The 19845-nt window shown below is 41.4% G+C and overlaps 2 protein-coding genes, 1 non-coding gene and 1 pseudogene across 3 annotated transcripts; all 4 read left to right on the top strand.

The window, feature by feature from the left end:
- Positions 1-930: 930 nt before the first annotated feature.
- On the top strand, positions 931-1833 carry LOC105165930 (uncharacterized). The gene has a single exon (XM_011085083.1). It carries the CDS (start codon positions 931-933, stop codon positions 1831-1833), a length of 903 nt encoding a protein of 300 aa, XP_011083385.1.
- Positions 1834-1966: 133 nt separating this feature from the next.
- LOC105165929 (uncharacterized) lies at positions 1967-2515 on the top strand. The gene has a single exon (XM_011085082.1). The coding sequence runs from the start codon at positions 1967-1969 to the stop codon at positions 2513-2515; it is 549 nt and encodes a 182-aa protein (XP_011083384.1).
- A 15629-nt stretch (positions 2516-18144) lies between these two features.
- Positions 18145-19256, top strand: LOC148787454 (18S ribosomal RNA; annotated as a pseudogene).
- A 237-nt stretch (positions 19257-19493) lies between these two features.
- On the top strand, positions 19494-19648 carry LOC148787453 (5.8S ribosomal RNA). Its single transcript, XR_016066577.1, has one exon. It is a non-coding gene; the product is annotated as a 5.8S ribosomal RNA (ribosomal RNA).
- Positions 19649-19845: the final 197 nt, after the last annotated feature.

Genomic DNA, 19845 nt, shown 5'->3' with positions numbered 1-19845 from the left:
CCGACCCGGGTCGCACAGACTGATTGAAGACCCGGACAATGACAGCCGCTCGATCAGAACGCGAGCCGGTAGGATAAGGCCACGTGGCCCAGTACTTGATGTCCAACTGTGCTCTATAAATAGACCCCGATACGCCATAAATGAGGTAACTGTTATGCATTAATTGAGTTCGAACTTTGAGATCGCATACATTTCTCTCGATCAACCTAACTTGAGCGTCGGAGGGTCATTGTCGGGGACGTGCCCGACGAGCTCACGGTTCGTGTTTTATTTTGAGGGAACCCAAAATCTGATCTAGGAAGAGTTAGACCATCCGCAGTGAGATCGTCTCAGGAGATCGCTAATTTCGACCGGGATCAGTTGGCGCCGTATGTAGGAAACTCTGAGAATTCATTACCATAATGGAAGGTTCATCGAGGAAAAACGCTGGGGAAGAGGACACACCGAGAAAGGGAACAGGAACGACCATTCAATTGACGCAGGATGAACTACAAAAAATGATAGAAGAGGCTAGTCGGAAGCCAATTGTGGAATACAAAAGAAGAACCGCGACTCCTCTGGTTAAAGAAACGGCGAGGAGGCAGTTGTTCGAGAACGTCGAACCACTGAGAGAATCGAGGGTGCAAGGCGAACAGGAGCACCGTAGCAAGCGACCAGCATCATCCGATGCCGGCTCTAGATACATAGCCTTCAAAAAGAAGAGAGCCCATAATATCCCAAGCTGAGGCCGAAAGTGTGGGTAAACAGATACATAGCCTGAACAAACAAATTGACGAGCTGAAAAAACGGGGAGAGATTATTTCGCAGAACAAGAATTCTCCCTTCTGCAATGACATCCTCGTCCAAACAGTTGAGCCGGGTTTCAGAGTACCCGACATAAGGAGATATGATGGGATGAGAGATCCGCAAGAACATGTGGCCGCGTTCGAAATGGTGATGAATCTGTATGGACAGTCAGCCCCGATCATGGCAAAGCTATTCGCGACTACACTCACGGTGAAGGCTCAAGAATGGTTCACAAATTTGCCCCGAGGGAGCATTGAATCTTATGATCAGCTGGTGCAGAAATTCAATTTTCACTTCGCTAGTAAGAAGAAACAGAAGAGATCAGCAACTCACCTGTTCAATATTCGGCAAAGAGAAGATGAGACCTTGAAGAACTTCATGGGCAGGTTCAACAATGAAACTTTAGAAGTGCAAGAACTGAGGATCGATATGCTGGTAAGTATCCTCATTCATGGGCTGCGAAAGGGTCCCTTCACGTCTGCTCTCGCACGCGACCCGCCCAATGACGTCGAACAATTGATGGCGCTAGCACAGAAATACATCGATGAAGAGGAGATGAACGCGATGAAGGACTCCGAGCGGAGAGAACGCGACCACGCACACAGACGACCTCAGGAGAACAGAGAAGGGAGTATCAGCAAGCAGAAGCCGGATAAACGAAAGGAGCCCAAGTATATCCCGAAGTACCACAACTACACTCCACTGGCCATGTCGCGGGAAAAGACTCTAATGATGGTGGAAAACGCCGATGTTTTGAAATGGCCGAGACACACGAGGTACACCCTCTCTAAAAAATTTTCTGACAAGTATTGCAGGTTTCACCGCGAGAGGGGTCACAATATTGAGGAGTGTTTTCAATTGAAAGATGAGATCGAGAGGCTAGTCAGGCAGGGATATTTCCGAGACCGCGTCCCCCCAAATTGCAAAATTAGTGGGGAAGGAAGGACAAGTAGGTCGAGGAGCCGAGATCGAGATCGGAACCCAGATCCCTCGAAAACTGATAGGGCCCCGATCGGCGGGAGGGCCAAGTGCCGGAGACTCATGTAGAACAAGGAAAAGATGCGCTCGAACTGTGGAATCGAGCCGGGAAAGAGAGTTCGTGTTAAAAGTGGAGGATGAAGAGGCTATCTCATTCGATAGTTCTGACAGATTGAAGGATGGCGGAGATCAGAACGACCTGATGGTAGTCAAGCTAGATATCGCGAACTTCACTGTTCACAAGGTGCTGATCGACAGTGGCAGCTCAGCGGACATCATTTTCAAGAGTGTGCTGGACAAGATGGGGCTAGAGAACGCAAGACTTGAACCCGTAAAAACCCCGTTAGTGGGCTTTGGAGGAAGCGAAGTGGCTTCGCTGGGGACGATCGAGCTACCAGTGTCCATGGGAGAAGAGCCGAAAAGGAAGACCTTGATGGTCAAATTTCTGGTAGTAGACACCCCGTTTACATACAATGTCATCTTAGGTCGGCCAGGGCTGAACTCTTTCCGAGCGGTCATCTCCACATACCACATGAAGATGAAATTCCCCACTGAATACGGGATTGGAGAAGTGTCATGCGACCAGAAGGAAGCTCGAAAGTGTTATAATTTGTCGCTGAAGGGGGAGCCGAAGGTGAAAAAACAAAAAACCAAAGAGGATGCAGAACCCCGACCGTATGAGGCCGAGCACTTGAAACCCAGCGAAGAATACAAGGCGATTCAGCTCGTGCCCGAGAGCCCAATAAGATGACCCGAATAGGGTCTAGTATGAACGATGGGGAGATCGCCATGATCGAATTTCTGAGAAAAAATGCCGATATGTTCGCATGGAGCCCATCCGACTTCACTGGGATTGATCCGGAGGTCATTGTGCACCGACTGAATGTCGACCCGATGGCTCGACCTGTACAACAAAGGAAGAGGACGTTTGGCAGCAATAAGAACGAAGTCATCAAACAGGAGGTCGAAAAGTTGCTAAAAGCCGGGTACGCATCAGAGGTCCAATATATGGATTGGCTTTCTAACGTGGTGCTCGTCCCAAAATCCTCGGGTAAATGGCGCATGTGTGTGGATTTTACAGATTTGAATAAAGCCTGCCCAAAATATCCGTACCCGCTACCCCGGATCGACATGATGGTAGATTCAACCGCAGGTTTCGAAATCTTCTCAATGATGGATGCCTATCAAGGATATCACCAGATTCGAATGGTAGAGGAGGATAGAGACAAAACCTCCTTTGTTACTGAAAAGGGGATTTATTGCTACAACATGATGCCGTTCGGGTTGAAGAATGCAGGTGCGACCTACCAGCGGTTAGTTAATAGGATGTTCGGTGACTTGCTAGGAAAGACCATGGAAGTTTACGTCGACGACATGTTGGTCAAGAGCAAGAGGTCGCAGAATCATATCGAAGACCTCGCACAAGCCTTCAGCATTATGAGAACATATGGCATGAAATTAAACCCGGACAAGTGCACCTTCGGTGTGAGAGGAGGAAAATTTCTGGGATACATGGTCAGCGAACGAGGAATTGAGGCTAACCCAGAAAAAATCCAGGCCATAATGAATTTGAGGTCGCCAACATCGATCAAAGAAGTACAGAAGCTCACGGGCAAGATCGCCTCATTAAGCATATTCATATCCCGGTCGGCTGACAAAAGCTTACCGTTCTTCAAGATCTTGAGGAAAGCCAAAAATTTCATATGGACCATGGAGTGCGACCAGGCGCTGCAGGAATTGAAAGAGTACCTCACCAAGCCCCCCCTGCTCGCAAACCCGAAAGAAGGAGAGAGATTATTTTTGTACCTTGGGGTGTCCGAGAATGCGGTCAGCTCCGTATTGGTAAGGGAAGAAGGGAGCAATGAGAATCTGGTCTACTATGTCAGCAAAATGCTCCAGGGGGCCGAATCACGATATTCAGAAATGGAGAAACTTGCCCTTGCCTTAGTAGTGACAGCTCGAAAACTACAACCATACTTCCAATCGCACAAAGTGGTGGTGCTGACAAACCATCCTCTCAAGCACGTGATGTCGCGACCCGAAGCTTCCGGGAGATTGATCAAATGGGCAGTTGAATTGGGGCAGTACGATATTGAATATCAACCCAGGACAGCCCAGAAGGCGCAGGTGCTAGCAGATTTTGTGATGGAGTTGTCCGGCGACTAGAGAGAGCCAAGAGCGGACGAACAACATTGCCTGAAATGGATGCTACACGTGGACGGATCTTCCACGCCAATAATGGAGGAGCAGGCATACTAATCCAAGGACCAAAGGGGATAGAGATCGAAGTCGCAGCTCGCCTATCATTCCCAGTGACGAACAATGAGGCAGAGTACGAGGCACTGGTACTGGGTCTAGAGCTCGCACATGAAGCTGGTGCCCGGGATCTGGAGGTTTTTACAGACTCTCAATTGATTGCCTTGTAGATCGAGGGAATATATGAAACAAGGGAGAGAACAATGACCCAGTACAAAGAGATCGTTCAGCGATTGATGGGTAAGTTCGATAAATGCTCCATTTTGCAGGTCCCCAGGGCAGAAAATGACAAGGCAGATGCCCTATCTAAATTTGGAGCTGCAATGGATGGAATCCGAGATCGCAAAATCACGGCCCTGATACGCGAGCAATCAGCCCTTACGAATAGAGCTGAGGTCCAGGTCGTCTCGGAGGTGGGATCTTGGAAGGACGAAATCGTGAAGTATCTTGAGGACGGTACCCTGCCTAGTGACCCCATTGCGGCGAAAAGAGTCAAATTTCGAGCTACCCGATTTACGTTGCTAGCCGGCCAGCTCTACAAACGGACAGTGGATGGGCCCCTCTTGAACTGCCTAGACGAAGAAAGAGCCCTTTATGTGATGCGGGAAATACATGAGGGAAGTTGTGGCAATCACTCAGGCGCGAGATCGCTGGCATAGAAAATCATGCGACAAGGGTATTTCTGGCCCACCTTAGTTGAAGACTCCAAGAACTTGGTAAGAAAATACGAGAGCTGTCAGAAGTATGCCTCCCTGATACACCAGCCTGCGACCCCAATGGAGCCGATCAAAATAGCGTGTTCGTTCGATCAGTAGAGAATCGACATTGTCGGACCTTTTCCACCCGCGCAAGCTCAGACGAAATTCATCATTGTGGCGGTCGAATATTTCTCCAAGTGGGTTGAAGCAGAAGCAGTGGCCAAGATATTCGAGAAGGAAGTCATCAACTTCATCTAGAAAAACATTATATGCAGGTTCGGGATACCTAGAATATTAATATCTGATAATGGCACACAGTTTCAGGACAGAAAGATTACAGAGTGGTGCAAGGAGCTGAAGATCGCACAACATTTCACGGCAGTCGCAAACCCACAAGCGAACGGACAGACCAAGGTGACTAACCGGACGATCTTGCAACACTTAAAGACGCGCCTCGAGAACAAAGGGTCGTGGGTGGACGAATTGCCTGGAGTTCTGTGGGCTTATCGCACAACTCCGCGAACGGCCACGGGCGAGACCCCTTTCTGCCTAGTATACGGGACCGAGGCCATCATTCCAGTAGAAATCGGGGAGGAGTCCCAAAGGATCATGCAATACGATCCTGAAACTAACCAAGATGAGCGAAGCTTCGACCTCACAATAATTGAAGAAAAGAGAGAAGTCGCATACGCCCGAATTCTGCATCACAAGGGACTGATGATGAAGAGCCATGATCGCAAAATTCGACCACGCCAACTGCAGGTGGGAGATCTTGTGTTGAAGAAGGTAGAAGCCTCCAAGCATGTGGGAAAGTTAGAACCACCCTGGGAGGGACCGTATAAGGTGACCAAGATAAGAAAGAAGGGCACATATAGATTGCAAGACATGCATGGTCGAGACTTTCCGCGCCCGTGGAATATACAGAACTTGAAGAAGTTCTATGCATGAACAGGGAGATAGCATCCTGGAGCCTGTGAAAGGCCATCAACTCAGAAGAGATCGAACTATGGAGCCTGTGAAAGGCCATCAACTCGGAAGAGATCGAATCCTGGAGCCTGTGAAAGGCCATCAACTTGGAGGAGGTAGCATCCTGGAGCCTGTGAAAGGCCATCAACTCAGAAGAGATCGAACTATGGAGCCTGCGAAAGGCCATCAACTCAGAAGAGATCGAACTATGGAGCCTGCGAAAGGCCATCAACTCAGAAGAGATCGAACTATGGAGCCTGCGAAAGGCCATCAACCGGAAAGAGGTCGCATCACGAAGCCTGTGAAAGGCCATCAACTTGAAGGAGATCGCATTATAGTGCCTGTGAGGTCATCAACAAAGAGATTGAGTTCAGGAGCCTATGAAAGGCTACCAATTATGTGAAAGGTTAGGAAGATAATGTCTTGCATACTGGGCAATTGTTATTACTGCATATGTCAATGATTAGATACACTTGTATCAACTGTAATTTCTCTGAATCAAGTTATAAAACCGTATGCATTTTTATACTTATCTTTGTGTATGTATCTTTCTTTGTCTTTATCATCATCTGATATTAAAATCTTCCAAGCACAAAATGCAAACTGAAAAAGACGCGTCCAATCATGCGATCTGAAAAAGACGCATCCAAACGAAACGCGAACTGAAAAAGACGCGTCCAATCATGCGATCTGAAAAAGGCGCATCCAAACAAAGCGCGAACTGAAAAAGACGCGTCCAATCATGCGATCTGAAAAAGACGCATCCAAACAAAACGCGAACTGAAAAAGACGCGTCCAATCACGCGATCTGAAAAAGACGCATCCAAACGAAACGCGAACTGAAAAAGACACGTCCAATCATGCGGTCTGAAAAAGACGCATCTAAACGAAACGCGAACTGAAAAAGACGCGTCCAATCATGCGATCTGAAAAAGACGCATCCAAACAAAATGCAAACTGAAAAAGACGCATCGAATCATGCGATATGAAAAAGAAGCATCCAAATGAAACGCGAACTGAAAACGATGCGTCCAATCATACAATCATACGCATCCAAACAAAAGGTGATCGTAAGAAGACTAATTTCACGCGACCCCACAAGACGCACTGTGGACAAAGGAAAAGGTTCAGTAAATAAAGTGGGGAGCAAAATACACGAGCTGCCAAAAGTCGAGAGAATTTTTTCATTAATGGAATATCATTTACAGGGGCGATCAAAAACCTAGACCTCAATGTTCTGTCCGCAAAAAACTACATCTCAAAGAACGATTCCTAGGATTTACAATTCAAGACTGGTCAGCTCAAATCCTATTACAAAAATCAGAAGACCGGGACTTGTCAGGCATCGGCTTCCGCTTCCAGCTCGTCATCCTTCAGCTCGGGATCCGCAGGCAAAGGCTGGAGGTCGCCATCAAGCGAGATGTCTAATTTGCTGCGGTCAAAAGACTCGTGAAATCCGCTAAGTTTCGCGATCTGAGACTGGAAGGTCTCGAAACCCTTGGCGAACGAGTCCGCAGACTTGATCTCGAGAGCGGTCATGAAAGTGTCTGCCTTCAAAAAGTCACGAACCGCGGACATCCGGGAGTCGGCCAAGGCTCGCTGATATTCTTCGATCGGAACGCGACCAGCTTGGCCTTCCTCCACCCCATGCTTGTGGCCTTCAACGAGACCGACCTCGCGCCCAGCATCGAACGCCTCCTTCTTGGCCTCTGGCAGAGCCACCTCCTTCTCTGAGAGAAGAATCTCTTTCTCCTTCCTAGCAGCGTCAAGCTCGGCTTCCAATTTTTGGACTTTCTCACCAAGGACCAGCATGCTATCCGCATGCTTGAGGTCCGCCTCGTCTCGCTCTGCCAGTTGAGCCTTGAGGTTCTGCACCTTTTGATCAGTTTGAATGAAACTCCTTCGGTAGTGGGTGCACTTCAAACTGAGACTCCGGAGGAAGGTCATAGCCTGCGAGGCAAAACACAGCAAATAAGAGAGCAGAATGAAGAGTCAAGACAGCCAGCCAGTAGAATATCTGGACCATGGAATGAGCCCCGAACTCTTCGAGCCGAATGGGGCTGTTCGTCACCAGCGACCCTTGATCGCGAACGGAAACGAAGGAATTGTAAAGAGCAAAAGTATCATTTCCTGCTTCGCCATAGAGAGCCGAACTCGACATGTCATCCCATTTTGGAGGCGGCTGGTTACCTCGATGAGCCGCCCGGCTCTCCTCCCAACATATGGCAAGCTGAGCCACCCTAAAAAATTTGTCCCGATCTTCGTCCACACCAGTCTTATCTGCGGCTTCCTTAGCCATCCTGCTCAACACGCTCGAGTTATGCGGTTTGGATTGGGGAGGAGTAGAGGTTTCCGCAGGCTCCTTCCCCTTGCCCTTATCGCTTGGCCCTGTCTTGGATTTATGCCCGTGACCTCGTTTCGGCGAGGATCGCTTCCTCTTTTTGGGTCGCTCCTCAGAAGGAGGACCTTGACTTCCTTGTTCGACCCCATGGTCGCCACTGGCTTCATCCAGGTTCAATTCTAACTCCGAAGAGTTATAGCCATGGTCACCTCCAGGAGCGGAAGGCGTCTCCTCACTCTGGACCAGGATGGGTTGCTGGTCGACGGGACTCGCAGGTACGAGAGCCTTTGAAGGAATTGGGGCGGGCGAATTAGGAGGAAGATCCGAAGAACCTGCGCCCTCTGTTCCCTTCCTCATTTTGTTTTGGGCTGCGATCCTCCGCATAACAATGCGCGTGCTCATGATTATACTATCTGCAAAAGTGGGAGAAGTAAGTACGTGCGACCACAGCAACAACGAAATAAATTGAACCGGAAGGAGTAAATCACCTAAAGACTCTTCGATATGGAGGGACGCTGGAGAGAGCCCAGATAATTGCAAAACCTTCTCAGTGAGAAGCTTCTTGGGATCGTACTTATAAGATGTTAAGCTCCTTATCTGATCGCCCTCCAACCCCCTTCCACTTGTTTTCGGGACAGGCTTATACTTGGTCCATTCGTTTTTAAAGGGTCAGACACCTCTAGAAGGTCGAATGAAAATGTAGCGGTCTAACCAGGCCCCTACATTCGGCTTTAGGGCGCTCAAATACCCACAGTCGGGCTTGGCCGAAAGATAGAAAAAACCTCTACTACCGGATCGTTTTGAGGTGGTGAAAGAGTACAAACTCCAAAAATTGTCAAAACTGGTTTCTAAGCCTACGAATTGCATTATTACGACAAAAAGGATGATATGAGTGATAGAATTGGGGGAGAGTTGCATGGGGCATAGCCCCAGTTTATTCAAAATCGCGGCCACCAGAGGAGCCAAAGGAAATCGTAGTCCGACATCGAGGTGCTTGATAGAGAAAGCACTAAAACCCTCGGGAGGACGATGCATGCGATCAAAAGTGGCGGGAATGATAATGTCGAAATCAGAGGGTATATGGTATTTTTCCCTAATCTTAAGAACGGGTGTTCTAACTTTGCTGACTACAGCTTCCCAAGGGTTTTTAGCGAGTCTGTCCTGGAATTTTGCAAGGGTTGAGGGGCCGGCATGTTCGTCCTGGAGTTTTGAAATGGGAAACTTTTTGTTCCTCTTGGGAGAGGTAGAATACGACCCATGAGAAGACCTAGACACAGACTTAGATGCGGATTCTGATGCAGACCCAGACACGGACTTAGAAGTAGACCCAGACGAAGAGTCAGAGTGAGTCGCAGGAGACCTAGAGCCAGATCGCGACTTAGAATTCGAGCTAGAGCTGGAAGACATCGTACCTTAAAATAGGATGGCCTTGGAAGCTGCAGACCGAATGCGAACTTGAAGTCGTGAGTCCTGGTCGCTCGAAGTCTATACGTGGGGCAGGTATGAGAGTTTGAATGGTTGGCGTATTTATAGGCCAGCCCCTCTGGAGATGCGCGCCGAAGGTCAACCGACGAGACGTCGCCACGTGTCCACCGGGACAGCCGATCGACGGACGCGACTGTTCGACTTCCTCAAAGGCAACGAACTTGCACTTTGAAAAAGTGGGGGAGTAATGATGGGTATACACATGTCACCCCAGCAAAAAGATCGAATTACCCTTCATTAAGGGCATTATAGTCATTTCGCGATCAGAATCCGCGCCTTTTGTAATGGGCGGGTCACGGAGGACCCGACCCGGGTCGCACAGACTGATTGAAGACCTGGACAATGACAGCCGCTCGATCAGAACGCGAGCCGGTAGGATAAGGCCACGTGGCCCAGTACTTGATGTCCAACTGTGCTCTATAAATAGACCCCGATACACCATAAATGAGGTAACTGTTATGCATTAATTGAGTTCGAACTTTGAGATCGCATACATTTCTCTCGATCAACCTAATTTGAACATCGGAGGGTCATTGTCGGGGACGTGCCCGACGAGCTCACGGTTCGTGTTTTATTCTCAGGGAACCCAAAATCTGATCTAGGAAGAGTTAGACCATCCGCAGTGAGATCGTCTCAAGAGATCGCTAATTTCGACCAGGATCATTAACCTAAGAGACCCTTATGCTTGTACTCTGTATGACGGAGATATACTTCACAAACTCACATATATATACAACTCTAGGTTAGGGATCTCTCATATTCCTTTGTCTTTATTGTTTCCTCCCATCAAGAAAGCCTTTAGGTTGCCCCATTATATGATAGATTAATTCTATCATTCATAATAAAAATGGTTACACTCTTCACACTAAATATTCTTAATTCTTATCACATAATTACATGTAACTCATGGACTTAAAGCATGATAATTATCATTACATAAATATTATAATCATGCTCTTAATACATGAAAAAAGTGGGTCACATCAAGAGTCTCATGCATTGAAGAGACAGTCTCTAGAAAGTGTAGAGACTTGCATTCTCCCACTTGACCCACACACTTTTATGATAAGAATTAATCCAGATATCGCCATAAAAAAACTTTATAATGTGAATACTTTTATAAGAAAGGTAGGATCAAGAATCATGGCGGTTATGTCCATCAAGTCGAACACTTCCTTCTATGTATTACTATGAGCAACAATTCTTATATGAATACTGTATGAAGGTAAAACTTGAGGCCCATCCTTATCTATCCTAATGGATAACTTAAATAGCACAATTCAACTTTATGTGCATAATAAACTTGTGTCATCTTATTATTTGAGAAAGTATATTACATTGGACTGACAAGACCCATACGATCCACATGTTTTCTGTTGAATTTGCTGGCAATGCTTTAATCATTGGATCGGCTACCATTAGCTCTGTACGGATTTGTTGAATTACAATTTCTTTCTTATTTAATTTCTCCTTTACGACATGATACTTAATGTCGATATGCTTATTACAGTTGCCACTTTTATTATTCTTCAAAAAGAAAACAGCAGCTGAGTTATCACAAAAAATCTGGATTAGTTTAAAGATAGAATCAACTATCTTCAATCCTGTGATAAAAAGTCTCAACCATAAAGCTTGCAAAGTAGCCTCATAGCATGCTATGAATTCCGCCTCCATAGTAGATGAAGTTGTAATAGTCTGCTTGGTAATCTTCCATGACATAGCTCCATTAACAAAAAAATGTATCGTAAAGTGGATTTACGGGTATCTAGACAACCAACAAAATTAGAATCTGAATAGCCAACCACTTCAAGATTTTCTATATGCTTGTAACTAAGTTGAAAATCCTTAGTTCTTTGTAAGTAGCGCATAACCTTCATAGCAGCTTTCCAGTGCTCAATTCTTGGATTGCTTTGATATCTGCCTAACATTCCCATTGCAAATGCAATATCAAGTCTAGTACAGACTGAACATACATTAAACTGCCAACAATTGAAGCATAGGGAATATTTTTCATCTGAATCTCTTCTAAGGAATTTTGTGGAGATTGATGAATGCCAAATTTATCTCCTTTGACAATAGGTGCTACAATAGATGAACAAACACTCATTCTGAACTCTGCCAAAACTTTTTCAATGTAAGCTTTTTGAAATAGTACTAAGATTCTCCTATTTCTATCTCGGTGAATTTTAATACCAATTATATATGAGGCTTCACCCATATCTTTTATTTCAGAGTTTTTGGCAAGAAATTCTTTAGTCTCATGTAGTAATCCCATATCAGTACATTCAAGTAATATATTATCAACATAAAAGACTAAAAAACTATATTTGCTCCCACTAACTTTTAGGTATACACATTGACCAACGATGTTCCCTTTAATCCAAATGAAGAAACAACGCTATGAAACTTAATATACCATTTATGAGAAGCCTGTTTAAGTCCATAAATAGATTTTTTTAACTGAAAAACTAAATCACTGTCATGTGAGAAACCTCAGGTTGTTTCATATATACTTCATCTTCAAGATCCCATTTAAGAAAGTCGCTTTCACATCCATTTGGTGTACCTCCAATGCCATGATAACTCGAAAAGGGTCATTCCTTGAAATTGGAGAGAAGGTTTCACGATAATCAATACCCTCTTTCTGAGTATAACCTTTAGCAATAAGTTGGGCCTTATACCTCTCGATTCTACCAGATATAGACCCATTTACAACCAACAGTTTCGGATCTTTTTGGTTGTTAGGTCAGTTCTCAAACTTGATTTTTGTCCATAGATGCTATTTCCTCTTTCATAGCATCATGCCAAAGATTAGAATTTTCACTACTCATGGCTTGTGAAAAAGACGTCGGGTCATTTTCAGGTCCAATATCAAAATCAGATTCTTGAAGATAAACAATATAATCACTAGAAATTGCATATTTTTTAACTCTTGAAGATTTACAAACCTCTACATTCCTCGTCATGATTTTGATCATTTAAAGTAGAAGGTTCTGCATTTTCATAATCTTTAGTGGGTAGTTGTTGTAGAACTTCTTGAGTTCTTCGATCAGACTGTTTTCCCATTATAGATTGTGGGTAACCCGGATAAATAGTCAATTCCTCAGGTGTCTTAGATGATACTTGATCTTCCTCAAACACTTCCTTACGAGGAACATTACTCCCACTAGTCTCAAGATCCTCAAGAAATTTTGCATTTCTAGCTTCAACAAATCTAGGTATATGAGAAGACAATAAAATCTATATTCTTTTAGAGTTTTCTGCATAGCCAATGAAATATTCGTTGATTGTCCTTGGATCTAATTTTCTTATATTAGGATTATAGATCCAAACTTCAACAAAACAACCCCAAATATGTAAATGTCCCAAACTAAGTTTCCATCCTTTCCACAACTCAAAATGAGTTTTAGGAACATTCTAGATGAAACTCTATTTAGAATATATACAGCGGTTTTCCAAGCTTCACTTCATAACTCTAAACAAAGATTGGTATGACTCATCATGTCCATGAGTGTACTATTCCGTCTTTCAGCAACAACATTTTGTTGTGGTGTGCTAGGCATTGTATATTGTGCTATTATGCCTTCTTCTTTAAGGAATATAGCAAATGGATCTGGATTTTGCCCCTTTTCTATGTACCGTCCATAATACTCTCCACCCCTATCACATCTTACAATCTTGATACTTTTTTCTAATTGTTTCTCTACCTCAACTTTATATGCCTTGAAAGCATCAAAAGCCCCAGCTTTATTAAAAATGAGATAGAGATAAATATATCTTGAATAGTTATCAATAAAAGACACGAAATATCTTTGACCATTGAAGCAGGGTGAAAATGGTCCACATATATATGAGTTCAAGAACCGTAGAACTCCTTTTAGCATTTTTATTGGACTTGTTGGTTTGCTTTCCCTTTATTTGAAAAATCGAGGTCCTTTAATATTCCATCTTTAGTTAATCTTTCTAACCTTTCAATAGAAATATGACCTAGTCGTTTGTGCCATAACATAGAGGAATTTTCCTTAATAACACATCTTTTAGTGCCAATACCATTTTCTAAAGTTAAGTAAGTAGAATAAAAATTAGAGCCGATCAAGATCGAATTTATATAAACCATTATCTAAATAACCACCTCCAACAATTATATTGTTTTTTGTAACAGAAAAACTTGATTTGCTGAAAATAAAAACATAACCTAAAGGAACTAATTTTGAAATAAAAACTAAATTTCTACTGAAAGATGGAACATAAAATGTAATTTCAAGGTCTAAGACTCTAAAACATAGCCATTCTTTAAAACAAGTCTGAAAATTCCAACAGCCTCCACTTGTGAACGCATCTGGTTGCCTGAATAGATACTTTGGTCATTTCGTATTGATTTCTTTAGGTTGAGAAATCCCTTAATGGTATTAGCAATTTCGATAGTAGATCCAAAATCAATCCACCACGTATTATCGGGAAATTTAACAAAAATTGATTCATAACATACACAAGAAATAAAGTTACCTTTCTTCTCAAGCCATTTCTTATACTTCAAGCAATCCTTCTTTTTGTGTCCCATTCTTCTACAGAAGAAATAAATGATCTTATCACCAAAAGATTCATTTGATATATTACCTGTTTTCTTCTCGTATGGACCAAACTTGGCCTTTTTTCCTTTACCCTTGTTTTGAGGCACAAGATTTGCAACTTCTATATTCTCATTTTTCAATCTCTCTTATTCTTGAACACACATGGTCAACAATTCATTCACTGACCATTTTTCCTTCTGTGTGTTATAAGTGATCTTAAAAGGAACATACTATTTAGAAAGAGAGTTGAGTATGAGATGCACAAAAAATGGCCCATGAATGTCAACTTCTAAGGCCTTCAATTGAGCTGCAATGTCCCTCGTTTGAATGATATATTGACGCACACTCTTAGAACCTTTGTATTTCAAATCAGAAAGCCGTTTCATTAGATTGCTTGCCAAAGCTTTATCAAAACACACATATTGGTCTTCAATTGCCTTTAGAAAGTCTTTTACTTTAATGCATTTTGGGATTAAACCTCAACTACCTTTTTTGATATGCTTCTTTATGAGCATCAAACTTAAACCGTTAGACCACTCCCACTGCTCATAAGAAGCTTTCTCAGTACGAGTACTTGAGTTCGTAGGAATTAGTGGTTCATCCACATGGAATGCCAAATCAAGGCCCATACACCCTAAAGTGACAAGAACTTGATCTTTACAATCGAAAAAAGTCGTCACTATTCAACATAGGAATTTGAGAACCAAAATTCATAAAAATACTTGAAAATTGCGATAATAAAAATAAACTTATTATCATGAGTAGAATAAAAATAAATCCATGTCCTCCCTGTGGGTAAAGCTTGCATCATGCATAGAATTTACTTAATCTTAATCATAAGACTAACAAAGTATAACATGATAAAAGACTCCGTATATGTGGATATGGAAAATCTTTCATATATTATTGTATTCTTAATCTTAATTATAAGACTAATGAATATTCCTATAACATAATAAAAGACTCCGTATCTGTGGATATAGAAAATCTTTCATATATTACAGTATTCATCACCTTATGCCAATTAAATTTCGGAAAAATCATTTTTCCTGTGGGTCTAGATGATTATTTCAACAACTTCATTGCAACAGATGTTATATTAGAATAGAGATTCTCTCAAAATTAAAATGCTAAAACATTACAATAAGATGCTGAGGCTATTCTTCATTGCAATGATAATAAATAAAAGAATTTTTAGAGACTTTCTATAACATCAAGATAACAAATATTATGGCAAAAATAGTATTTTCTTTATATATTTAAACATCCCTTCTTGCTGCATAAATTCCATATGAACCAAATTTGAAAAATAAATTATACTATACTTCCCTTCAAGGCTCCAACAAATCAATGACAAAATCATCCTATATTTTGTGATGAATATCATGGCTTAATAATTAGTTCATCAAGAAAACTTGTTGAACAAAAATTATTAGAACAGTTATATAGGTATACTATAAGAACAATACTACTAGATAAAGATAGCTAGAGTATGGCTCTGATACCATAATGTAGGAAAATTACATAGAATATTACCTCCGGCCATACTTGTCCAAGTTTTATTGTTGCTTGACAACTCTTGAGATAGAGAATCTTTAACACCATTTATTTGTCCTTCACTCATTTTTTTTTGTTTTTCAAGTGTGTCTTCTAACTTAAGAGACCCTTACGCTTGTATTTTATATGATGGATATATCCTTCACAAGCTCACATATATATACATCTTTAGGCTATGGACCTCTCATATTACTTTGTCTTTATCGTTTTCTCTCAGCAAGAAAAGCTTTAGGTTGTCTCACTATATGATAGATTAATTATATCATTCACAAAAAAAAAATGGTTACACTGTTCACACTAAATATTATTAATTCTTATAACATAATTATATGTAACTCATGGACTTAAAAGCATGATAATTATCATTACATATATATTGTAATTATGCTCTTAATACATGATAAAAGTGGGTCACACCAAAATCTTGTGTGATGTAGTCTGGTTCTTGATTTTTAATTGTTATGTGCTTCACTTGTGCTTTTTATTTTAAGTTGTTGAGTGTTTGCAATTTCATTTTGGTGATTGTAGTTGTATATGTGAGTTGTGAATTCACGCAAAACTGAAATTTCTGCAAATATTGTAACTTTTTCAGACTTTTGAGAATACGAAAGCGTTCACTGCTATGAAACAAATATAAGTTGAGTTCATTTTAACTATTTTGGTTTTGAATCGATGCAATTTGATTTTGCCACTTGCAAGTACTGGATTTATTAATTTATATTGGTAGCACTTTCTCTTGGCAATAATTTTTAAGCGAATTTTTGGTTTTGATTTCATTTCAAAACATGACAACTCATAACAGAGGAAATATTTGAGGTATGCTTTTTCCATTTCCTCATTGCTAGATTTCCTAATGATTTTTTTAGTTTTTTATTTGGCGGACTTAGTTCAATATCCATTGTATCATGATTGAAATGCTTATAAAATTTGGCATGTGTTTTTCATTGGAGTATAAGGCACTGCAACCCAAACCTAGGAGTGTGAATGAGTCGAGCTCGACCATTTTTGTAAAGCTCGAGCTCAAACTAAATTTTTTTTTTGATTTTTTTGTTTTATTATTATTATTATTATTATATTAAATTTTGGAAATCATCATTTTTTTACATAAATTTACAAGTATTGATGTAACTATGTCTTACATTGTTGAACAACATGAGTTAATCGGACCATTAAAATTCAGATCAAACCGTTTAATATGATCAAACTTACAGAAAAATATACTTGGTAAAGTTTTAGACTTATTGGATATACGGATGTCAAGATATCGTACTCGAAACATAAGAATAATTATTCAAGTCAGAGTATCGTAGAATTAGGCCATTTGATTTTAAATCAAACCATATGATATGATCTAATGGATACAGTCTTATATATATATAAATTTGGTGTGAATCCGGTGTTCAAATTTTAAGATATTATAACTGTTTATTAAATTTTTTGATCTTATTTATATATATAATAAAATAATAATTAAAATAATTAAAATTGTTCAACCATCACTATTATCATCATTATCATTATTTTTAAATTAATTCATATGAATCACCAAATTTTGACATAAATTTATAAATAATAAAATAGATTGCATAATACATCGTATGTATCCTGATAATAATATAAAACTCAAAAATAGATAAAAAAAATCATAAATACTTGTCAATTTAAGAAAAATATAACGTAATACAAATATATATTAAAATATAACATAAAGTTTATATATGTCGTATTAAATAATAATTTTAATTATAAAAAATATTATAATTTACTAAGTTGTTGATTAAATTTCTTTTTGTATAAAGAATAAATGTATAAATAAAAGTACCATAATTTATTATTATCCAAAATAAAATGTATGATATTGATTAATAATTATAATATATGGTCAATTTTGATTATAAAATTGATCAAATATTAAATATAAAAATAAACATATTCAAAAATAAAAATATATATAAAAAAATGTTCAACAGCTCGCGAGCTGGTGAACAGCCACAACTAAGCTCAAGCTCGAGCCGGCTCAATTCGAGCTCAAAATCGAGCCGGCTCGACTCATCTACCACCCCTACCCAAACCTTCATTTATGCGTCACTTCTCATATGATTGAGTTGGGCTATCCCTAATCTAATAAAAGATAAATTCAGGTAGTCACCTTTGACCTTTGTACTATTACAGAGAGTGCACGGGCGAACTCCTCAAATCCAAGAACTCCATTAGGCTTTGTGTCAAACAAGTCGAATACCTGCTTTTGAAGTTGGAGAATGAGAAAAGACATTACCAAGAATATTTTTTGAAATCTTTCTAAATTATAAACACATATATCAACTAAAAGTGTTTTTAGTAATAGATCATTATAAACATAACATGTATGTGTAATAATGAAGGCCAACAAGATGGTCTACAAGTATATGTGGCAACTCACACTAAATGTTAATGCTATTACCTGACTACTTTATATCATAGAAACCACCTTGGAATTTCTTACTGAAGCAAGCAATTAGTTTCTATGTATCTCTTAAGAAGTTATTGCACTTCAAACTAAAAAATATCATGGATTTACTTTCATATTGTATGATTGTCTCATCTTTCTATAGCTTAAGACATGCTGAGATATATCAAATGTTATACCACATGAATTTGTGCAATTATTGTCTACTTATATAACATTCAAAGAAAAACAAATATTATTCATATGAAATGAATACTGATAATCCACGATACAAGAAAACATAGCAGAAAATAAAACGGGTCATCCACCTGGCACCAAATTTTGAAAATAAACTTCATGAAGTTACAGACTTGCACGATCATCTTGTTCATGATTAAATCAATCTTTTAGTTATAAAATGCACAAAACAAAAAAATTGACTTGGTTCATCTAACAACATAAAGACAGAGCACAAAAATTAAAGTCTTTGGGTTCCGGGGGAGTTTGGTCGTAAGGCTGAAACATAAAGGAATTGACGAAAGGACACTACCAGGAGTGGAGCCTGTGGCTTAATTTGACTCAACACGGGGAAACTTACTAGGTCCAGAATAGTAAGGATCGACCGACTGAGAGCTCTTTCTTGATTCTTGGGTGGTGGTGCATGACCGCTCTTAGTTGGTGGAGTGATTTATCTGGTTAATTCCGTTAACGAACGAGACCTCAGCTTGCTAACTAGCTATGCGGAGGTATCCCTCCGCGGCCAGCTTCTTAGAGGGACTATGCGGCCTTTTAGGCCGCGGAAGTTTGAGGCAATAATAGGTCTGTGATGCCCATAGATGTTCTGGGCTACACGCGCGCTACACTAATGTACTCAACGAGTCTATAGCCTTGGCCGACAGGCCCAGGTAATCTTTGAAATTTCATCGTGAGGGGGATAGATCATTGCATTGTTGGTCTTCAACGAGGAACTCCTAGTAAGCGCGAGTCATCAGCTCGCGTTGACTACGTCCCTGCCCTTTGTACATGCCGCTAGTCGCTCCTACCGATTGAATGGTTTGGTGAAGTGTTCGGATCGAGGCGATGTGGGCGGTTTGCTGCCCGCGACGTTGCGAGAAGTCCACTGAACCTTATCATTTAGAGGAAGGAGAAGTCGTAACAAGGTTTCCGTAGGTGAACCTATGGAAAGATCATTGTTAAAACCTTCAAAAGTAGACTGCGAACACGATATAAACAAAATCGGGGCTCGGGTGTGGGGCGAATGCCCCCATCCGATACCCTCTCCCGTCGGCACGCACGAACACGCTCGCTGTGCGGGCTAACGAACCCCCAACGTGGTACGCGCCAAGGAAAAACTAAACGAAGCATCCGCTGCACGATGCCCCCGTCCGTAGGGTGCACGGGCGGAGGGGACGTCTCTCGAATGTCAAAACAACTCTCGACAATGGATATCTCAGCTCTCGCATCGATGACGAACGTAGCGAAATGCGATACTTGGTGTGAATTGCAGAATCCCATGAATCATCGAGTCTTTGAACGCAAGTTGCGCCCGAAGCTATTAGGTTAGGGCACGTCTGCCTGGGCGTCACGCATCGCGAGCGTCCCCCCGCCTATCGCGGGGGGAGGACATTGGCCTCCCGTGCGCGGTCGCGCGCGGCCGGCCCAAATTCAATCCCGCAACGACGCGTCGTCACGACCAGTGGTGGTTGAACCCTCAACTCACGTGCTTGTCGTGCCGCGCTCGGCATCGTCCACTCGGGCATCACGTTGGACCCAAAGGAGCCA

This window comes from Sesamum indicum, linkage group LG7 (genome assembly GCF_026168435.1).
Source record: "Sesamum indicum cultivar Baizhima isolate 11 linkage group LG7, ASM2616843v1, whole genome shotgun sequence".
In the NCBI taxonomy this organism is placed as follows: Eukaryota; Viridiplantae; Streptophyta; class Magnoliopsida; order Lamiales; family Pedaliaceae; genus Sesamum; species Sesamum indicum.
This window is presented reverse-complemented; position numbering and strand designations above follow the sequence as displayed.